The 24,091-nt window shown below is 41.3% G+C and overlaps 1 protein-coding gene across 7 annotated transcripts in view; it reads right to left on the bottom strand.

The window, feature by feature from the left end:
* CAB39L (calcium binding protein 39 like) overlaps nt 1–24,091 on the bottom strand; it is a 68,123-nt gene that overhangs the window by 28,489 nt on the left and 15,543 nt on the right. For 3 of the 7 annotated variants that reach the window (XM_056329030.1, XM_056329027.1, XM_056329028.1), the window contains one exon: nt 9,849–9,997. In XM_056329030.1, the coding sequence (XP_056185005.1) occupies nt 9,849–9,950 (102 nt within the window). In that variant the 5' untranslated portion in view covers nt 9,951–9,997. Of the gene's footprint in view, nt 1–9,841; nt 9,998–11,094; nt 11,134–11,202; nt 11,224–18,743; nt 19,196–24,091 lie in introns of those variants that run through there. The other 4 variants (XM_056329026.1, XM_056329025.1, XM_056329029.1 and 1 more) reach the window with 4 other exon arrangements.

The raw sequence follows: 24,091 nt of genomic DNA, 5'->3' as shown, positions 1-24,091 counted from the left end.
CTTCATTAGCTTAGCAGAGCAGGGGAGCAATCACGACACGCAGAGAAAACCCAAGATTCTTTTGTAAAAGCTAACTGGACATTAACGGATGTTCAAAGCTCAATCAGTAATTTCAATCTCTCTCTCTCAGAAACCGAAAGAAAAAATGTCATGTTCTCAAATACCACCCATCAATCTGCATAAAATAACTGCTTCAGAGAGGTATCTCTCAATTGCTGCTGATCTCCCAACACTTCCAATACTGATTTACATCACCGATTTTATTCACAGTAGTGAATTAAAAAAAACTAGAAAAAGCCTAGAAATCCTAAAAAGCCATTAAAATCCTACAAACCCAATAAAAGGCCACTTTCATGTTGCATCTACCTTGAAGATTCAAGCATTGATTTTGCACGACAAAGAAATGTTCTCCCCCAGTCTGTCTGTATCTAATCCCAGTTTTCTGCTGGTTGAGTTAGGTCAGCATGAGCAGCATGTAAATGAATATGACTATGTGATAACTTTAACCACAGCAGAAGTCTTGTTTCTTACCATCGCCAGCAGAAGAGCCTATTTTTACCTCAAATGTTAGTGGTATGTCACTAGAGATATCCCACAGAGTACAGATGGGATTAACAACAGGGGTGCTATCTTGGAAACTAAAGCTCTAAATCTTTATAAGAGCTGTGAAAATATTTTCATATCAAAGGAAAAACCCATATATTTTTGGCTTTTCACCCATTCTGCTGGGCAGGGTGCGAATATCTCTGGTATTCTGTGGGTTAAAAAAGAATTAATACCTTTCCTTTCAAGTATAAGTACTCCTTTCTGATATGTAGAAAAATCTCTGCAAGACTCCGCTTTAGGTTTAATTCTCCAAAAGGAGGCCAAAAAGTAAAGCACTGCAGGAAAAAATAAAACTACGGAACACCGCAGTGTTGATGGGCACACTTAGGGACCACAGCTGTATTTCTCTAATCATCTGCCATGCCATCCGCTCATCATCTCTGCTTTTCTACACGCAATTTACCTTTCGTGCTCAACCTCCTCCCCCCTTCATATCCTCTGGATACTCTGTGGTTTGACATTCAACCTGCCACCAAAAGCTATTCCCAGTCAAATCTAAGGCGGCTTTTCAGTGCCTATCCCTCATAATCTATCTGGAGGAAAACCATAATCCTGAACACATATTCTTAAATTAACACCAATTCTAGCCTCCACTTTGACATTTCCACTTAACCTTACAGCATTTTTAGAATAATACCCTAAGTACATAAGCACTGTTTCTGGGATGGAAACTTGCTCAAGACACAGGGCGGGGGGGGGACACGGGGGAAAAGACATTCCAAGATCCAAAGACCTAAGATGCATCCAAAATAAACAACAAAGCAAATACATTCACTCAAATACATGGAAAATACAAGATGACAGAAACATAGCTACAGAACAGCTTGTCAGAAGCCAGACTGGTCCTGAGCCTCTTTAGGAAAACTAGCAAAAAACCCCATCAAAACCTCAGCAGGACACCCTTCCGCCCAACGATGCCACAAACAGAATTTCAGTGGGGGAAAAAAAAAAGAAGAAGAGAGAGAGAGAGATTTGCTAGAAACTCAAAGTCTATGAGCTCTGTAATAAAAACTATGACTTCTGTAAATCTATGTATTTTCCATCATTGGCAACAGCAACAATAGCAAAGTGCTGCAACTGTCACTTCAGCAGAAGTTATAGAGCAAAAGAAAAGGTTTTATGAAATATCTAAGCACTTTAAGCCATCTACCTCATTCTTGCAATTAAGCACAATCTTATTTCCAGCAGATTTTCCTTTTACTCTCACAGTTCGAGTCCTTTACACCATGACTGCATTTAAGCCATTATATTTAGAAGAAGGGGGAAAAGCTGGGGGGTGTGTGGGGGTGTTACACATATTACATACAAATGTTAAAAGTGGGATATGTTGAATTTTGGACAGTTAAAGTTTGCAGACAGGGACAACAAAGCACAAGATGCAAGCTGATCCCCAGCACACACATTAATGTAGTGTTTGTGTTGCTGTCACCACACAGACATCAGGATCTTGACCTCCAAAACATCCAAACTTGGGAAGATACAATTAGAACACTAAAATTCAGGGTGGGTACATGGGTAAGTCTCAAATGAGCTAGAAGGTTGATGTGCAATAGGTGTGTAAGGGAGGGAAGGTGAGCACAGCCACACCCCCCTGCGCAATGAAAGGCAGTTTGTGCAACGTTGGCTATTTCTTCTCTACAAGAAATAACTCTTTATCCACAGAGCATAGTTTATAGTGACCAGCAACCCACAAGAGTTGCTGTGTCCATTCTGAAATACAGTATTTTGTGTAGATGTTGAAATCCAACAAACCTGGGATTACTCTGCTAACTCTACTGGACTAGATGATCAACAATAGCCTCGGAGCTGGAAAACTGACAATGTAGATAAGACAATATAACTTCTCTAAGTTAAATTATAAATGTGTTCAACTTCTCCAGCTTATAAAGTTGATTTTTTTTCAGCATAGATGTGTCTTTCCAAACCTACCAGCAGATTGAGTCGAAGATACTTGTCTCAAGCTTATTTTCCTTGTAGATCAAACAAAGTCTTGTCATTCTTGACTTAACAGGATCTTAACACAAAGGAGCTTACGAAGAAGCTCTTCCTTGAAAGTCTGGATGAAAAAAATCTTCCCTGAAAGACCTCAAGACTCTCCTCTCCGCAGTCTAACACACACATGGAGACCAGCCGATTTTGATGCAAAGGTCTAGTCTTATTACAGAACAGACAACATTACTATGCCTATACTGAAATATCACCATACAGCAATGTTGATATTCTTTTCCCACAGCACTAATACTGGGTTCTTCAGAACTTGCTTTGCCAGGTCTAGAAGACAATTTTAAGTTTTATCTATTTTTATTTTTGACTGATATTTAAAGGAAGGCCAAAGTGCATGACAGTGTTCTTAGGGCAGTAATTTAGCATTAAGAAATGCTGCAAAACAGTTAATTTTTCTCTGTATTTCACAACTATGCAAGACAGTTCCATAAGGAATGTCTTCGTTTTTTCATTAAGGGATTACAAAGAAATCTTCCAAGTCTTAATTTTTTTCTGTTCTTCTAAAATCTTCCAGGGAGATATTAAAGAGTAGCACAGAAGGCTAAAACAAAGGTCTTATCTGTTGTTCACACAGAAAGCTGAATGTTTATTTCCATAATTACATGGGTTGGGACTTTCCATACTCAAAGCTGTTGGTTTTTTTGCAACACTGCCTGTGCATGATATAGCAAAACAAACAAAGCAGATCTGCTGCTTCAGAGATCAAAACTTCATACAGGCAGTTTTTTTAAAAAAACTGATAGCACAGCACAGAGATAATTTACCAAGACTGCCCAGCTTCAGCAAATTACATTTCTAGCTGTTCCAAGTGGCTTAATAAAAACTACCTCTCTACTTACTAATGCTGCGTTCCCCTCTCCTTAGCTACTTACAGCAATTTCACACTTATCTTAAAAGTGCCTATTAACTGCTTGTGATCCAGACCTATTATGCTTGTCAAAGAGAGAGAGAAAGAGGGATGTCCTGTTATGCAATGTAGATCCATCGCATCTCTTTTTACTAGCCTCCAAGGGAGATTACAAAAACCATAAGGGGAAAAGTATCAGGCCTTGAATCATCAACAGTCTGAGCTCCTACACGTGAACTGCAGCTTTTCAAAGGTTTCAGTGGGTTGTCTCTATTTTACCTGTTTCACCAACAGGTTAGAGGTTTCATACATAGGTACATACATAACGGGTCAGAAGGGTGTATTCTTTCTTTTATTCATCCAGGGACTTAATATAACATTTATGACCAACCATAACAGTGAAGAAAAAAACAGATTGCATGAACTTTTTCCACCTATCCAAACTCAGATACCAAACATACCTAAGAAAAATATAGGATGCCTGACATCTGGCATCCGCATAGCAATCAGGAAATCCTCAATTGTTCTTAAGAATATGGTGATTTGGATCATACAGCTTTTGTTTGTGTACCTAGCGTATTTCCAGGGCAAAAATCTCTTTCTAAACTGTTGCTGTCTTGCACAGCAGCAGACAGCAATACACACAGATGCCTGCCAGCGTGATGTTAAATACTCCGACGTCTGAGTCAGTGAACTGCCAGTACTCCATACTATGTATCACAACCAAAAGCATAAAGCTCCTTGCTTTGGCTTTATCTTGTTTAAAATACTCTGTGTGATTCAAACCATTTTTTCTCCTAAAAGAACAGCACCAACGCAACTCACTCTACATGCAACTGCAAGGAGTCCCAAGAACAGCCATTAGCAGAATCCGAATTCAACGTCTGTGTAGCTTCAGGATCATCCCAGCTGACTTATTCGTGATTCAATTTCATGATGAATGTATATATAGGAACAATTTGTGGACGTTTTGGATCAGGAGGCATGAACTCTGTCATTTAGCAAAATATTATGGCCTAGTACTCAAGCAAGCTGGCAAAGACAATTTGGTCAAGCAGACACAACAGGGAAACACCTTTTAAATAGACAGATGATTAAATGCAAGAGACAAGTTTGCCCCATCTGAACATAAAATCCTTTCCCACTTAATCCTGCACTTAAGACAGAACTAAAAGTTGTAAGGTCCTTAAAAATAATAATTAAAAAGCAATCAGAAGACACAGGTTTTAAACTCTTGGCACCAGCACCTGACAGCGTCTGGAGTTTCTCCCATCTCTAGGGCAATAAGAGGCCTTAGCAGAACGGGGAAGCCGAAACATTAAACACTCCACAAAACCCCATGGCGTGCAGAGGTAGAAGGAAGGGGTGCCAGGCCCTTCTTATCTCATTCCCTCCATTTCAGTGTGTAGCAACGAAGTCAAAGGCAATTTTGCAACTGCCTTTGGCAGCTGCAGAATCACACCCATGGGTATTCATGTTCACAGTAATCACGCAACCATCCTTCCATGCAAATGTACATCACATCCTCTGCAAGCACCTCACCTCACACACCAGTTCACCGCTTTATCACCGCTATGAGTGAGCAAGGTGGACAGGAGCTGATAACGGCCTCGTTGCTATGTAAAAAAAAGCAGGATCTATTGATACTAATATTTGTTCCAGAAATCTTAAAGTCTTTTAACTGTAGCCTTGATAAAATGCTGCTCTCCTGATCCTTCTGAACAGTACCAAATTTGTTACAGTACCTGGCAGTGAAACAGAGGACAGATTACAGTGACCTACCCAAACAAGCCATCTCCTTAGATATATTTAAGTGAAAGGGCAGAAGCTAGACACTCAGGTTATTTTAAGTCTAGCTTCGCTGTTTCTGAACACTGACTAAAGGTGCTGCACCCACAGTTCTGCTTGCTAGGAAAACACACAGCACAGTGTCCTGAACCTGCTCTAATTCACTTGGCTTCATCTTCTGCAACAAACCCAAGTCTTGGACCAGCTACACCTGAAACTGCAAATCTTTCAGCCCATCTAGGTCAAGTGCAAAGATGAGGCCAAGTTTCAAACATCCCCAGATCCGTTTGTTGTACTAAATTAAAAACCTGTGACAGTCTGAATGCTTTTGCTGCAGGGTGGATTCAGAAAATGTTACCAAACCTGTAGGCACTGCAGATGGCACTGAGTCACTGGTGCCGCAAGCAAAGGTGTTCAGTTAGCAGCGAGAGGGTGATGTGTTCAAGGACATCCTTCGGTGACACCCTTCAGTGACACACTGGATGCCACCTGCACTGTTTTGTGCTAACCAGACTCAGCGGCCGAATACGAGACTTTGAGAAGTTGGGATGTCACCTCCATTTTTTGTGAGATGGGTCAGGTATCCTTTCTATTAATGTTCTTTTACAACACCCATCAGCAAAAGCCATGGCAGCGAATCAGTAATAAATGGAGCAGTATGACCAGTGTGTCACATGCTGACTGTTCCTCCTCAGGTTCAACAGATACGTCCACTTGATATAAGGATCTCTCCTCTCTTGCTCCCTACTTATGTGCATCCTCCAAACGCTACAGGAAAGAAGGAAGAGAGTCTAAGCTCTAAAGTCTTCATTTCCTAGGTATTAAAATACTCCCCTGCTTTTCTAGTTAATGCCAGAATGGGTATTTCTCATTAAATCCAAGCACAGTTTGGTTCTACATGACTGAGATTAACTTTTTGTGGCATTTATAGAATTCTGTAATAAAATGTAATTAATTGTTCTTCACCATATCAGAGCCCAAACAGGATGTCAGCAATTTTATGTGCCACAAGCACGCCTTTTTTATTTCAGATGTTGGAAGAGAGGAGGATGGTTGATAAAGAAGGCTTTAGTCCACTTCTCCAGCTCTGATTAAGCCTACTTAATCTCCCAGTTGCTACACTAGGTTTGTCAGTGCTGAAATACCTTCTTTAAAACAGAAGGGGTTTTTTTTAAAAAAAATAAGAATAAGGTATTAGGAACAGCACTTGAGAGGAAGAGGAGCCACAAGTGGTGACACTTCTCTGTGGTCTATTAACCATCAGAATGTAGCTGAGAAAATGGCAAAACTTTAAGCCCACATATATATTCATACAATCAAACAAACAAAAAAATCCACCCATACAATAAGAACCAAACATTCAAACTTATCCTGTTTTTCCATTGAGTGTGTTTAAAAAGCATTATGGCAACACTACACACATTAATAGTTTAAAGAAAAAAAGACACATGGAGGAACTGGGTCAAATTCAATCCTTATCTAAGACGACAGATGCTAGTGCAGTCAGTTGAGTTCAGTCAAAGTCTGAATGGGTCCTATTCTAAGACTAACAAAAAGCATATTAAGAAAGGGTGCAAACTTCTATATATTATGTGTGTATATGAAAACGTGACTCAGAAAAGATGTACAATTGCCTCTTTACTTACAAGTGGCTTCTCTGCATCTTATCTATCAAGTTGTTTCCTCTCCCCTCTTCCCATCACTCATAAAGTCTTAATTGATCTGCTGAAAAATTCCCTCTACATGTATACTGCATAGCTTGGTAGGAACCATCATTTCTGTATTATTTTAAAACAGCCCCTCAGAGGCACAGATGGTTCCTGCTGAAAGCTGCACAAAGTTGTACTAGAAGCGTCAAGCCTCTCCCTGTCTGACCTCACACCCCCGCAGCTGCCCAGGGCATCTTCATCTCATACTTAAAATTTCTCAACTGGGAAAGGAAACAAGGAGGTTCTCTGCTAGCCCTGCAGTTAATTTAGGTTTTGCCACACTTCTCTGCCAATTCTGGCTGTACTAGCAGCTTTTAGCTGTCTCAGCCCACATACCACATTGGCTGTGCTACAATAACAGTTCAATTGTCACAGGATAAATCTTGTTTAAGAATCTGAGGCCAGTCCTAGTTGGAAGCTATTCTGCATGCAGCAAAATCAGGGATGGTAAGGAGTCACATCCTAGAAGACCTGGGAACCTCAGGTTTATGGTGAGGCACAACCGTGCCCCTCCAGTTCTTGCAGCAGCCAAGAAGCCAGAAACCTGAAAAACCAGAGAGCCCTGACTCCCAAACATCTGTGTTCACAGGTCCACAGGGTCCAAAAACCAGCTCTGGGATACCCAGGGTCTCTGGCTCTTGCAGGAGTCGGACCTCTGGGCCCTTTTATGAAAGTCTGACACATTTCACCGCATTTTGGAAATTAAATCAGAGGTAAATTTAAAAACCTCACCAGGTTTACAGCACTGCGCTTTGTTTTTCTTTGCTTCTGTTTTCAGTTAAATTTCTCTGATCATACTCAGAAAAAAACCAAGACATTATTCAGTAGTATTACTAAGTGAGTAATTCTTAAAAACCCGTGTGCCTCTGAAAGTCTCCCCATCGTCTTTTCTTCTCCAATTCAAAATGCAAACACTTGAAAATGCTTTTACTAAGCCCACAAACCAGTATGGATAGTAAGAGATGGGATGAGATTTTTGCAAGAGTTATTTTTCTTGCCATTTTTTAAAGTTTATTGTTGTCACAGTATTGAAGATATTCCTTACATCTACTTCCCTAAACTCAGGAGAATGAATCCAGCTATTTCTTTAATAGGTATTTATTTCAGGACAGCTCAGTACAACCCTTTAGATGAAAGGCAGCATCACTGAGTAGCCTCGCATCTTCCCTTCTGAAGGGACAAAGGCCCTATGTGCTTCCCCTACATTGCAGCGCAAAGTCCTGAGTCAACACACCACGTAAAGTGTATGTGTAAATACTGACAAAAAAAAGGCTGCTTTCTTCACTTTCCACATTGCTGCTCAAGTGACCGCCTTGTCCTCCCTCCCTCCTCTCCCCCAGTCACCCACATTCACCCCAGGAACAGCCTCCATCCTATAGCAATAAAGTACGGCAGAAAATACTGAAAACCAACCGCCTCCTGTAAAATAAGCGTCACCATTAAAATTGCGAGCTGTTTCCATCCGAACATGCTGAGGGAATGGTCCTGTATCTTTTGCTTTGTGAGGAAAATGAACACCAGCTGTTCTGGCTTCTATAAAAAATTTACATTAAGTTCTTGATTTTCTAAGAAGTCTGAATTTCTCCTCCTCTGTTACGGACACCCAAATAAACAAATCAGCTCAAAGCCAAAATCCTCCAAACCACAACCCAGAGGAAGCATGCTGCAAAGCAAACTGCAAAGAAACCCAAGCCTAGAACTTCTGCTCTGAATGCCTTCTTTAATCAGACTCTGAAGAATGAATTCAGCAGGGGAGGGCAGATTCTGTTGGTTTATTTTGTTACTTATTTTAAGTTTTAGTTCAGAGTCAAATTCTCTCAGTGTTTTTCAGTTAACTGAAGGTATTTCAGCATGAGACATCAAATACCAGAGGCCTCCCTGAAATCCGTGTGACTGATCTTACATAATTAACACACTCTGACCTACTTGCTTTGAACCAAAATGTTTCAAGAGGATTTCACTAAGGGCACAATGGCTCCATGCCTACCTTCTGGGTTGGGTTTGTTTTAATACAGGCTCCTGTACAAGGTAGGGGAAGCCCAACATGCACAGGCAAACCATCAGCTGCCTGAAAACTGTGTTGATGTGACTTATCAGCTATTTCTGTTTCCACTGACACTCAGGTTTAACCTAAAATTAGTTTGTTAATTAAAATCATATACTTCTACTACAGTAATAATATAGGGGGCCAGTGTCTCAGAGGAAAAAAAAAAATAATTTTATGTAAGCACAAATTCTAATTGGGAGCATTTTGTATGCTGGGGTGCATCGCTTCCACTGGTCACTGGAAAAGTGGCAAAAGTAACTCAGGTCTGTGTCACAAAGTTAGAGAAGAGCAACAGTATTAGCAAAAACATAGCACTATAATTGGAACACGAGTAGCACAGCTCATTTAGGAAGCACTAGCACCCAGAAAACTGTAAAGGATCGATACACTGAGATTTCTTTTATATACATTTGAATACAGACAGGTTTGCTGTTTTGTGCAAACAATGTTCTGATCATCAGAAGTTAAGTTTTGCTCTGTATGTATCTACACATTGTCAGTCTCATTTGGTAGTCTGCTAAAACAATTAACTATATAAGAGCCTTTTAAACAGCCTCCCAAGCCATTTCGTTTGCTTGGGAGCATTATATGCAAATAGCATTACTATTTGAAACAGTGGATCACCCCTCGTTTTGGTTGAGGCTCCTGGTTCTCAACATTTTCTGTTTGACCCCCACTTCTCCTGCAAAAGCCCCCCTATTTCAGCAGAACCATTCAAACACAAAGCTACTTACATGTGCAAGCGCTTGCAGAATCAGAGCAGTGAGTAAATACAATTTTATTCCCTTTATTCTACTCTTTCCCCAGAATAAAAATGTTACTGGTCTTCTACAACATTACCTCATACCTTGTCTGTCTTTTTTTCTTGTTTTTCCAATATGGCCATGTTTTCTTTCAGAATTTTCACAATCTCAGCAGGATTTTTGTGTGATTTACTAAACAAAGGCATGGTTTTTCTTCACCTGGATTTCTTCCTTCAGGATAGAGGAGGACTGCCTTAAATCAAACAAGAAACAAAAATAGCTTTTAAGGTTTATATGAAAATGCAATAAAAACACACAAAGATGTTATGAACAAGAAAAGGTTATGCCTCAGGCATTATATTTTGCTTCAGCTGCTCCGTACAGCAGTAAAAGTTCTCATGTACAGTTATTATAAGTTCATCCAGGATTCACAAGCCACCATCAGCACATGGAAAGCAACTACTAGCACCTGCGCAGGAGCTGGATTCTTCCTAAAGCCCCTGACCTACAAGTCAATACTCCAGCAAGTCTACGCCTATGTCCAACATTTTCAGACACCGTGTATCTGGCAGGCTCCACTGGATTTCTGACAGGGGTTTCTGCCAAACTTCACTGGCTTCATCATGATGCACATAACTGTAGACACCAGCATACCAGAAGTGTCCTTTGTTTAGAGCATCGCAAGATAAGGCCCCAGCTTCTCTGCCATCGCTCCTTCTTCTTCAGCTGCTTTTCCTTTTCAGACTAAAGCTTCTCAAGAGGAAGCAGTACATGCTATCCCCTGAGTTTGACTGACTTCAAGAATCTGTGGGTCAGATCTCACTTGTGTAAAACATTGCCTGAATTAAATAAGGAACAGAGGATCAGGCCCAAATAGGGACACAAATGTTTTCATGACATTTAAAAGAAAGACTGAACTTTTTAATGAAAATGGATTTGTTTGTTTAATTTAAAACATTCTTCCTCTGTATGGTCAGAAAGGCAAATACCGCCATCACTGTATTTATACATGAAAGAAACCAAGTAGCTTAGTTTCTGATCCTACATAGTATTAAGTTGAAAATTGCCATTGTTTTTGCTGAGGATCTGATACAAAGACCTACTGAAGTCAACAGACAGACTACAGATGGGAATATGCTCTGGTTAAGGCAGTACCACTTTCCAGGGGGACCATAGCACCATTCTGGAAGGCATTCCAGTTTGTATGATAAGAAAAAAGAGGTAAAAAAAAAAAGAAAAAAAAAAAGGCATAAATAACCTCAAACTTTCATCCCTTTCCACAACAAAAGACAACCATCACCATTCCCTCCCCACACATTTGCAAGATCAGCTGTGAAAAAAAATACATACACAAACCACTCCAATCTTATTCTTCTTCAACTATTACAACTAAAAAAAAAAAAAATAGCTTTATACAAGAGGTTTTAAAGGAGAGAATTAAACAAGCACAATACACACAGTATAAACAAGAAGATCCAGTGGTCCTTCTCCTGCATTGTCATTACTACTGACATGCTGCAGAATCCATCAGGAAGTATGACCGCATTGTGCCATACATCAATGTGTTACTAATCCCTAAATATCCTATGGAATTAATACCCAGATTAGATATACATTCTATTACAACTTTAAATAGCAACCATATAAAACAGCCAAGTACAAAATTCAAACCACAGAGGAATCCTTTAAAATAATAATAATCATAAATATACACAGACTCTGTCCTAATGTCTATTAAAAACAATTCAAAATATTTTTGCAGATTATCTTTACAAGAACAGTTTCTATGACACACAGAAAATATTTCTAAATGCCTTATTTAAATCAAAAGTTCCTTTATTGTGTCCAGAATAGGCGAATTTGTATATAGCTTCGCATTTGTCGCTATGTCAGTTCTATGGGAATATTTTCATGTTCAGCGTCTGAAAGTTCACCACTTCCGGACTTCCATTCTCAAGCTTCCCATGGTTCAGTTCAAACTCATTTTTATTTCTGCAGTTTTGGCTACGTAACCTTCACTCCTTGGCTGAGCTCTCAACCGCAGAGTCCTGCTCCCATGGAGCTCGCAACTGCAAGCTTTGACAGCACCATCCAGCTAGCAACGGAGCAGATTCACACCTCAACCTGACAATGTGCAAGACTGAAGATTGGGTATACTAACAACTCCCTCATTTGGGCACACTCAGCTACTTACAAGCACCAGAAAAGACTGGGATGGCAGTATTATACAATAAATTTGTTTAAATGCTGCTAGGAAGCGCCAAGCACCCTGTAAGCTTGGACATGTTGCTATTAGTAGATTAATAATTCATAACACACTTTGAAAAGGACCTGATTCTGCATGGGTTTATTATCTGTGAAGACATGGCATGAGTATGTAAAGATGCAAGAGAGAAAGAGTCTGAGAGCAGGAGCTTAACAGACGTGTTGCATTTCAGACAAGAAGTATTTTTATCCAAGGCAGGGCAGATTTTTTCAGATTGCTGAAGCCATGCCTTTATCTTCCCCTTTTAGAAGTCTCCACACAAGGAAAAGCAAAGGGAGAGAGAATTTGATTTTTAAATGGAAGTACTCATGAGCTGGAGGTTCTGAGACTTTTAAAAAATGAAGCCCACATTTCTAACTGAAATGTTGACTATAAATTATAAACACATTCTTCTCCCAAAAAGTAAGTTACATAGCTGTCTAGAGTATGGAGTCTGTATTTAAATAACACATAAACCTCCAACAACCAGGCTAGCACTTTTCCACTGTATAGTTACAGTCTCACCAACAAGTCACCACAGCACTGCTCAGTGACAAAATACATTTCTGTTCACTTCATATCCCGGCAGTACCCTAATCACAACAGGAGAATCACAGAGAACAGGGCAGGAAGGGACCCAAGAGAATGTTTAGTTCATCCCTCCAGTGAACACAGAAAGTCTCTGCTTCATTTCATTTATGAGTCTTGCATACAAAGCAAAGCACCTGCTGCATGCAAAGAGGAGGGAGATAGAGAGAAAAAGGGGAACAGCCTCAGATGTGCATCAAAGCACATTTTTGGATTTACCCCTTTTCAGGACACAGTTTTCAACCCATCAGCATCTGGCAAAACAAGATCCATAACTCCAGAAAATACATACTGCTAGCTGCAGGTTACTTCATGCAAGAATCTTCTATGAAGTATGTGCTATTCAGCAAACGGGTAAGTCAGTTTACTGAGCTTTGGGAGTTGTACTCCTTTATCTTACGGCTGGCTATTCCACAGAGCACATGGCAAAACAAGGACTCCTCTCCTCCAGCTTTGCTCCTCATGACTGGGTTCTCCAGCACCAAAGAAAGCTTGCTACAGCTGGGCATTTCTGCCCTGTCCTCCTCCTTGTATCAGCTCCCTGCTCTCCCAGCTTTGCTTGGAAGGTCTTCTCTTCAGTAGAGGTACTCATTTGGTTTAAATTCCCTATTTCTTTCATCACTCATTTTCAGTCTTTTTTTTTTTTTAAACTCCGTATTTTCCAGGCATCTAGCTCTCTGTCAAGGTTGCTTGAAATTGGCCAGTAAGTTCGAAAGTTACCATGAGAAGAAAAGTAGAATGACAGGTGGACAGTGTGACCACTTAAGCTTCGTTTTCTTAAGAAACCAGTCTAAAAATAACTGAAATACAAAGATAAATGACAGCTGAAAAGGTAGAAACACAGGCTTACCAAAGGTAGCTCCTACTACAATCCTTTATTTTCAGACAGAGAAAACGCAGTAGAACCCATGCATCTAGCATGGAAATACACTAAACTGAATATAGTAGAAAATAAACCAGTTGAAGGAAAATTATCATGTAAAGGGAGATTGATTGCCTAAGAAGATAAAAGCAATCTGAGGACAGGATTGTATTTACAGAGGCATAGGAATTAAGAGTCTACCCAAAAATTGTGATGACTCAAAATAGGAAGATATTATCAACACAGAAGAGGACTGGAAAATCATTACCTGAGGAACTGGATTGCCTCAAGCACTGAGATAACAAAAATGGGATAAAATGTAAAAGTATAAAGTATCAGATAATGTTAAATGGCAGAAGAGACAGAGTTTGCAGATGCCCCATCCCTGGAAACATTCAAGGTCAGGTTGGACGGGGCTCTGAGCAACCTCATCTAGTACAAGATGTCCTTGCCCACGGCAGGGGGGTTGGACTAGATGACCTTTAAAAGTCCCTTCCAACCCAAACCAGTCTAAGATTCTATGAATACCTGCTTCAAGCTGACGACTTACCATGAGAAATGACAAGACACCTGATGACTACACCCATATTTTACAGACAGGAGAGACAGACACAAACCTGTGATGAATTAGGAAAGTAATTGCCAGTAGAACTACAAAAGTATTCATGTCTTTGTACAAAAATGTCTTGATGGACCTTCAAATGGAACATGGTACACAATCCTGAACACATGCAGTCAAGTAAAATCAACAGAGATTAGAGTGGGTGCAAAGAAGGGCCCTCAGCTGGCCAGAAAAACAGAAGACCAGCATGTCCAGGAGGCTAATAGTGCTTGCCTTGGGAAGCTTAGAATAAAAATACAGGGAAGCCGAAGAAGTTATTTCAGATCAAATAAGAATAACATTTTATTTATGCAGAAGCAAATGGCTGTAAACTGCCAATGAATAAACTTAAGCTGAAAATGTAAAGGTTCCTAACCATTGGAGCACTGAGGTTTTGAAATGACCTACTCTACCAGACGCACTACAAAGCAGCTGTTCATAAATTTTTGACAGTGCTGTCTGGCAGCAAGGAACAGGGCTGAATGAGCCCCTTTCTTTCCTACTTTTTAGGACAACTTTTTCCACCTAATGGTTATTCAACATACATTTTTATAACAGCAGAAATGCATTGTGGACACTCCTGAATTCGTAATGGGGGACCAGCCAAGTTCTGAAGCATTTAGTTGTGGTGATGTTATTTCAGCAGTGCTCTTGTGAGGAGCTTACGAGACCAAGGAAAGAAACAGCTGTATCTCACCGGACTGACTCTCCTGGCCTCGGAGGCTGCCTCCCCCCATTGTGGGGAAAATGCCCTGACAGTGCTGCAGGAGCAATGGTGGTTTCCAAAGCCCACTGTTGCCATCAGTACAGACAGGACATTTCAGCTGCCAGAGCTGGAGAGTCCAGAACATTTACTGAGCCCTACTTTTACAAAAATACTTTCAGGGAATATAATACTGTGTTCATCAGGAATAAAAAAAATGGCAGTGATTTTATTTTAGGTAAGTGACAGAAACACAAAAAGGCAATTTTAAAGCATCACTTTCTAAATGTTTGGCTGTTTCTGTTTCAGTCAGAAAAAAAAGAAAAAATATGTATCACACAGACTACAGCAGTGAGTTGAATCCAGAGGTGGATGATGTTTACAAGACATGAGTTTTAGGGTATTCAGTAGCCTGTCAAAGTTAATGTAACATCCCTTCATACTCAGGATGTGCCTTCCCTCAAGGGCCTCCAGCTCTGCAAACATTTAACCAAGATGGAAAACACACTTCCAAAAACCTTCATACCTGCTATTACTCTGCCCCCTCTGCAAAGGGAGAATAAAGCACAGAAAGATTAGAAGACTCACCCAAGGCCACAAAAAAAAAAAAAAAAAAAAAAAAAAAAAAGATCAGTGGCTCTGTCAGAAATGAAACCTAGACCATTTGACACCAAAGCCTACGCTTTATCAGTCTTCAAAGTATCTCTTCTGCCAGTTTATCTGCTCATAAAGGGGATGCAATAAAAAGAAACAGTGCAACTTTGCAACTTGAGCTCTTTAATACAGCTACAAAGTACAGTAAGAGATCTAGTTCTGTTTATAGGCACTCTCCCCAGTTCATTTGCTCTTAATCATACACTTTCTCAAAAGATTACAGCACGACTGAGCTTGTAAGCATGATGAAGGAAAAACACAGACCACAACACGACTCCACTCACTGGCCCATCCCACTATGAAGTGACTCAGTTGAGCAGCTGGGTAACAAACACCCCCTGCCCAGGAAGGCAGGAATGGGAGAGAGCACCTGAGCCCACCCATGCGCTCTTCACAGAAGTTCCTCTGGACAAGTCATTTGGTTTTCAAAAATAAATGAGCGGAAAAAAAGCCTTCCCTTCAAGTATCAGACAACCGTATTGTCTTAGTTCCAAACCTTCATCGACTTATTAATTGGAATCAAAACATTTCAATACCTCATACTGGGTGAGAGCTTCTTGAATGGAAGAGACCTTCATTCAAATCAGTGTGCCCAAGACCCATATATCTGGGGCCTGAATTAGCAAACTTTATTCATAATTTTACCTAATTCAGTCCCTACACAATAGAAGAGACATTTTATTATCTCTCCATTCTCCCTCCTGCCATACTTGGGAAAGTTGTTGCAATTACAGAGTCATGAACTCAGACGAGGGGATGGAAGCCCCCATGTGTGATGATTACTCAGAGCAGCCCAATCCATTCTCGCCCACGCAGTCCCCTCACAACCCTCGTTTCATTTGATAGGCAGAAGGAATCAGGGCTACACAACAAGTAACTTTTCTGCAAATTCACAAGTTGCGTATTTTGGAAGGTACATTGCAAATGAGACAAGACTAACAGAACAGAGGACAGCATTATGGTTAGGGTGAATGAATGCCATCTCTGCTTGGCAACAAAATTATTCAAAAAACTCAAGAATTTACTCATAAGCCTTGCTGTTGGCTACTTGTTGCATTACCTGGAATGAAGGTGGATATGGCTGAAACTTCACCTGAACACATAAAATATTGCAGTAATGCCTACTTATCACCACAAACATAATTCTTTTTTAACAGATGGCAACCATCCTGAAGATCAGACATGGAAAATAAGGAGGCAGCTTTGCCCTTAATCTGATCACCTCTACAGAATGAGAATAGTAATATCACACAGTTGTTCAATACTGTCATGAAACTGAAGGCATTTACGGTGATAGTTCACTCAAGTGCTGTGGTGTAACTCTATGGAAGCACTCAAAAGAAATTAATAATTCTCTTTTTAACTGAGTGCTTGAATGCCCATTCAGTAAAAAACAAAAAGCCTACACAGCCTCTCAGCAAACACAGGGTATAAAATGAAACACCGAATAGCGATCTGGTCACTGAGGCAACAGTTTGATAAATGTTTTGTTCCGTGACAGTGACACCCTGCTCCACATTATTCACAACCCTACAGCCTCTGTTGGAGTGGTACAGCTGTTTGCAGGGCTATGTGGTGAGCTATGTCAGGTAACTGACCCAGGTTAACAAAAAATAGCCCAGTCGGGGAGAAAAAAGGTCACAGGGGTTTCCAATCCCACAGGCTTACAAACAGCTGTACCAGCACATGAGGGGAAGAAGGGGATGGCAGGAGGACAGAGAGATGGGGCTGCTGATGCTACATCTCGGGTGTTCACCAACCAAACCCAGAATGAGGCAGTGATGATGAGAAAGGGGGTATAAATTGTGTGATGATACAAACTTAATGAAAGTATCTTGAGTACAGAGAACACACTACACTGACACAGATAAATGCCAGAATTAAACTCTTTGAATGTTTGACTTCGCTGCCTAGTGTCCTTTTATTGCAGCAAGTCCTCTGCTACCACATCTACTATTATTATTAGAAAATATTTATTACAAAACAGCATTTGCAAACTGCAATGCCAGGTAACATTCAGATTTGAAACCCATGCAGAAGCGGCGTCCTGCAGCACCATATTCACACCGGCACCAATCACCTCTGTACCACAGGATTACACAGGCTGTCCCACCCATGCTAATGAACTAGCTGTAAGTAGTAGGTTATTCCTTCATGTTGAATAAAACTAGAAAGATAAGAACTGAGCAGTTTTACAGCCACCAAATTCGCAGGATTGATGAGTTAAGAATATTTGGGATCCGTATTTCCATTTGGCACCATGGAGGTCTGTCAAATCTAAAAGATTAAGAATTCAATTCCATTCCCAACTGTAGTCTACAGCAAAACTCCCATGAACTCAGTCATACAGAAAGAGGTCTCTTAACTAACGTCTCTGAAGTACACACAATTCTAACAGAACAGCCCTTAACAGCTTTCCATTTACTTAAGTAAAAGGGAAACCAAGTTAAATTTCCATTTCATGTAGAAATAATGGAAACTGGTGATAAAATTTAAAGAACATATGCAGCAGCCAAGAGGGAACAGGACTTCTCCCTATATAATAGGACCCATTAGGGAGGAAGGTGAATACTACTTTTGCTTTTTGTTCAATATTACTGAAGGTTACCTCCCTACACAGCATTCACTTGACCATGTTCTTAGCAAGCCTGCTGTGTTACCTTCAGTATCTTCATAACACATTAAAATAATTTCCTACAGCAGTAATTTCACTTTACTAGTAACATTAGTCCAAGACAGACTCTTTGCTCAGAAAAACAACTTCCCTTAAGCTCAATGAAAGTACTGCCTTATAACGACTTGTGAAGAGCCCATTGCTATTAGCATTTCAGGTTGACAAGACCTATTGACTATAAATAATGAGATGGTTAATTTACATACGCCGTTTCTTGTGACAGACCACATACACACTCATCCTCCCTTCATCCCTAACCATTCCGCACTGCCTTATGCAAGTGGCCATGCTCTCATTCCTCTGCATCTCAAGAGCCGCTGCAGGCAGTCAGCGGAGCGGAGTGAGAGAAATGATATATTGCAGATATTTTATTTTTGGAAACCACACTGTAAATAAAGCCATTTCCAGAGATATTTCGCGGACACGGAGCGCTTGGTCGCAGAGCCAGCGCCTTATGTAACAGGAGGAGCATTGTTTAGGGTTGCCTGCTTTAAAAAGCTACTCTGGTAACACAGTTTACAAAGCTATAAAAAGCAAACAGCGGAACTACCGAGAGAACAAGCAGGCAAGCAGTTTATTACAAAAAGGCCAGTGCTAACAGGAAAAAGAAAAGTTTCATTAAATCACTTAACTTTCTGTCACTCGGAGGGCATCATCTCAGCTGACACTTACTGTGGAGAAGGTGGGGGCTCCTAGGCAGCCCTGCGCAGCCCCATGGCCAGGTGCTGAAGACAGCTCTGCCGCCTCCCCGCAGCCCAGCCGCCAGCAGCCGCCTTCAGTTATCTTCCATTTAATTCCACTTTATTACCCCCCTGCCAGTTCCTGACACGTGGCAGTGACAAGGGATCCTACGATTTGGCCTCCTGCTCTTCTTCTGCCGAGCAACTGTCAACCTCTGGAAAAGCGTTAGCAGAAAGGGTTGCTTGAACACGCACAGGCGCTCACAAGCTGCTGTAAATTTCCACTCCCCGCTGCCTGTGACCGGGCTCCCGGCTTTGCTCCGGTTCCTCACCGTTCCTGAGCCCACTAGCTCCGTGGCTGGGTGTGCATTTTCCCTGCTTCCTAGTCCCTCACTCGTCTTGCTCACAGGCTCACACGCACACATACACTACCCCCCCCCCCTCCCCCCCCAAACTCCACGTCAGAGGAGCGCCTGGAAAAGCAAAGGAAGAAGCGATCACTCCGCCGAGAGATTCCTCCAGGGTTAAGGGAGGAGATGCGACGATTTCGCATCACTTCTGTAAGTTTCCATTCCCGTCTAAAGTCTGTTGGTGCAGGGGAGGCATCACCAATGGCTCCTCGCACCATCACGTGGTGGAGGCTGCTGGAATTAAATTATTCACCTTGCCATCCCGCTGAGAATGCAAATCAGGGAGCCCAACAGCGGGCTGTTGTTACAAGATAATAATAAAATCAACATGCTCATGGCACCACATCTTTCAGTGGAGTCCTGCCCAGAGAAGCTGAAGTTAAGCTGCTTCCTGCCTGCCTATATATTACAATATAAAGACGTGAATACTTTTCTACAATGCTGGAGGGGAAAAAAATCCTGCAGCATACCCTAAGCAAAATTTAAATTCCACCGATGAAAAACATTAGCCTAAAGTACTTTTCCAAAAGCTGATGTGATGGGGAAAATAATCATACAGTTAAAGTATTCTGAAACAAGTACTACCAGCTATCATCAAGCACACAAATGTAGCAAAATGCAATTAAAATAAATTTTTAATGCTTTTGTCTCTCAGCAGCTATCGCTCAGCAAGCGCCACATGTTCCCAAAGGGAATGGCAAGTGCCCTCCCCCACACTCACCCTCGCTGTCCCCAAGTGTCTTAACAGGCATTGAGAGCAGGGAAAGGAGGATGCTTTACCAGCCACCATGGGCACTGCAGGACGGGATTTAAATCTCATCTTCACCCACATCTTGACTGAAAGCCCAGCATGTATTTCTGCTGAGCTCACCTGCCGGGGGGAATTTCACCTCCTGTCCTCTCTTCCTCAGGACAAAGCCTAGCCGAAGTCCTATGTTCTTAAAAATAATTTTGTACGCTGCATTTGCTTGGGGAACTAATCTTGGCCCCCACCGCATACCAGCACTACAGCTGCATCAGGTTTTGATTTAGGGCTCACCTGCAGCAGCAATTCACAGCCCTACATTAAAGGCAACAAAAAAAGCACGAGAAACCTCATTTCTGAGGAATACAAACAAAACGGCCGCCTTGCAATCCCGGAGCCTAACTGAGGCAAACAGGAGTATCCAAATCCTCATTCTGAAGAGCCAAAAACCAGTACCTTGCCCATCCTTCTTGGCCTCAGAGAGGCAGAAGCCATCCCTGCTCCCTCCACCTTCCTGCACTTGCATGGGAGGTGCCAAGCCAACCTCAGATCAGCAGCTCTGCACTCTCAGCTTCGCTTGAGGTGCACCACCCTCTGTGCTTACACTTCACCTTAACAGATCATCATCATACCTCAGCCCCATGCTTTTGGACTGCCCTGAACAGTACTGGGAATAGGCACTAATGCTGCTCCCGCTGCACCCAAAAGCCCTGCCACAAGTGACACCAAGTGGCAAGTTCTGCTTTAAACCTGTAGTGAAATATTCCTGCAGTGTGGAACGAAAAGCTTCACATCGCACACCCCTCGCCAGGTTTCCTTCCTAGGCTACTTCCAGCCAGAGCTCAGTGAGGGATGCCACGGATGCCAAGCCAGAGCAGGACAAGCCACCTTCTGAAGTGGCGTCCTTCTCTACAAAGCTTAGCAGGCACGGGGACAACCAGCACAGGCTGACATTTCGCCATATGAAGGACCTGGAGGGGAAAAAATGGTGCTAGACATCACTTCAGGGGCACCTTGCTCTGCTCCAGCTCAGTGAGGAGAGGGAACGGGCACTGTGCCCTGCAGCACCTTATACCCGCTCAGGGGTTGGCCCGTTCCTTTTATCAGATACTGCAGCCTTTGGGTAAATGTCATAGTGAAATACAAACAACAAAAACACTGCCCTGCGGCTACTACTGAAGGTATCGGCTTTTCCTAAGGCAACACAGAAGTCTAAGTACACCACATCATTAATTTCCACTGTGTGTTTTTAAGAGAATAACATTTTTCCTTCTCCTGAGGGAAAGAGCCTTTCCATAGTGCATCAGTGCATCCACCACCACTTCAACAGGTAAAAAGTCCCCCCTTTGTTGCCCTGTAGAGTTCAACATTGGGGGGTGCTACCCTGCAGTTGAATAATCACAAAAAAAGCTGGTTTAGTTGCACATTAAGGGGGTCCACTGGATAATCCGTGTATTACTGAGTTCCCTGAAGTATTCCTGGACCGTTTTGAGCAAGTAGCCCTTTGGAAGCATAAGAAATTTATTTAGAAAAATCACTATCCTCTGCTTCGAAGTAAACATACCTGTTTTCCCAGTTCTAAGGAATAAACTGAATATCTGCTCAATCTACTGCTCAACTCTGCCACTCTTCTACCTGAGGAAATAACTTTTGGGCTTTATAGGAGCCTGCTACTCACCAGGAGAGTCAGAAACACACCTGCCCCCATCCCTGCATTGCAGCAGGAAAAACAGTCCAAAGCAGAGTAGCTAAAGGGGCAGGAAAGAAAAAATCCTCTGCTATTCCAAGACTCTGTTTCATCTTCACTGCAGTTAATTCTCAGATGACAGGAAAAGGCCCTGAATCATCCAACAGAAAGTACGCCGTAATTACTTAGTGCTCTTACCTGTTTGGGGTTGGGTTTTTTTGTTGCAAAGCGGTTATTAAATATTTCAAAAGAGATGTTTTCTTCAATTCTTAATTTGTAGCCATCTCAAATCTGGGATGAGGTAATTATAAATAGTCGACAATTCTTTATAGTCTCAAAGTATACTGAAAACAAAAACCTCTGTGCACTGCTAAAGGACTCCAGCCTTCACATAATTAAATCCCATTATATTTGTTTCCTTTAAAGTGAGCAGACTCCTCAGGCTAAAGCATGGTTAAAGTACTTCTGAGAAATGTTTGTCCTCGCTTTCATAACTTAAAATCATTCTGTCTAATAAAGACCAAAGGAAGAAAACTCCAGTCCATTATTTCTGCCCTTTCCATTTATTTTCTAAAGTGGAAAAGAGAAATCAGGGAGTTTGAACAATGAGTGTGGTAGCAATAAACAACAGCAGCGGATGATAAAACACACAGTACATACATATTAATTCTGCTCCTTTAATCACCCATTTCCAGTCTGTCTACCTCCTCCAAGATTACTTCCAGCATTCCAAAGCCCTACTAACAACAACAATAATAATAATATCATCATCATCCATCCTTCCTTCCCCAAAAATTGCTCAATGCCAAGGCCCCAGGCCATCAAAATTCACTACACCACCACGACAGGTTTAGTTGTGTAATGATGGATATCAAGAGGAGAAACTTTAGAATACCAAAAAGATTTCCTCACCCTCCAAAACCTGAAAACTAAAGAACCCTCTCCCCCACTCCCAGGATTTCATCCTAATCTTACAGATCACAAGATATCAAAATGAACAGCAATTTATCAAGGTGGAGAGGAGCTAAAAAGAAATTACTTATCTACATCGTAAAGCTGTTAAGACTTAAACTCAAGGGTTTAGCTTTATGACAAAGCAATATAAGAAGTGTGCCCAACAACCTGAGGTTCTAAAACCTCATAAAATGAGAAAGACTTTACAGTAACTTTGTGCTTCTATTTTATTCTACAAGCTCGCAGATACTCACTTTCCTTTGATCCCCTGCAAGAGCAACGTGGCCGCTCCAAATTAATGCCATTAAAACTCTTCTTCATCTAATCAATCCCCAATACAGACATGTACCAACACACCTACTTTTTCCTCGTTCTCACCCATATAATCTCTGAGGGTCACAAGATCAGAACTGAGCCTAAACACCAATCCCCCCAAAACAGCCACTAGCACTGAAAGGCAAATTAAAATTTGGCTGCTCAACCAAATACAAAACAAAGCAAAAAAACGGATACAGTCTAAGGAGGGGCAGGTAGTTTTCCCTACAGCCATTTAGAAAGCAGCAAATCTTCTAGCTTCTCTCCAGACTAGAAAATTGAAATTTCTTTAGTGAAGTGGGGGGGAGCAGGGAGCAGCCACAGGCAGTGACCGACCTATAGCTGCATTTTAGCTGGAGCAAGGGGGAGGATTTAAATGGATGTTCCTAAAAATGCAAACATGTCTTCAGTGCTTTTCCCCTCTTCTTCCTCGTGGCTCCCTCTAGTGCTTTTAAGCACATATTGCCTTTTCCTTCATGTTTTATTTAAAGCAAATAAACAGTTGGTAAGATGATTTTTTTTTCTTTTAAAGAACCGTATTAACTCTTATAAACTGCTCTTGAGATTTTACTGAACATATTATTCTCATGTGCATCATTCCAGCAATCACACACTAACACTGGCATTTCTACCAGAAACCTTTATGTATTAAATACTTCATGTTCAGGCCAGCGTATTTAAAATTTTACTCATTTTAAAGGCATCCATCAACTTTCATCCTTAGAGAAAGTCTGCTAAAATGGATCCCTTTCCTTGCACATTCCCACCCCCAAACAGGAATTACATCTAAACAGGAGGTAACTAAAGCCCAACAGCTGAAAAATGAAACAGATTAGAATTTTATGCCTGCTCTGAAAAGTCACTTAGGAAACGTTAATCACATCCCTTATCTACTATGTCCCAACAGAAAACACAATTAAGAACCATAGCCACACTCCCATTTTTATGAGTGGAGGAACAGTGAACTCACGACAACATCATGCTTTTTACCCGTGGACATATGCAAACAGAAACTAGTCCTCCAAAATCAGTAACTCCCTGAAGAGCTGAACAGGCTTTTTAATATAATTAAAGCCTTCATCTCTCCAAACTGCTTCTATCACAGCTCTGTACAGTCAGCCACTTCAGTGGCCATGTTTGCTTAAGGTCCATTCACAGAATTAAAAACGTGAAAAGGAAAGCTCATTTCAGAAGGAACAACAAAAAGAGCTTTGCTGAAGATCTAAAAT

The sequence above is a fragment of the Falco biarmicus genome, chromosome 2, assembly GCF_023638135.1.
Source record: "Falco biarmicus isolate bFalBia1 chromosome 2, bFalBia1.pri, whole genome shotgun sequence".
NCBI classification, from domain to species: Eukaryota; Metazoa; Chordata; class Aves; order Falconiformes; family Falconidae; genus Falco; species Falco biarmicus.
The sequence above is the reverse complement of the archived record's forward strand: the minus strand, read 5'-3'. Positions and strand labels throughout refer to the sequence as shown.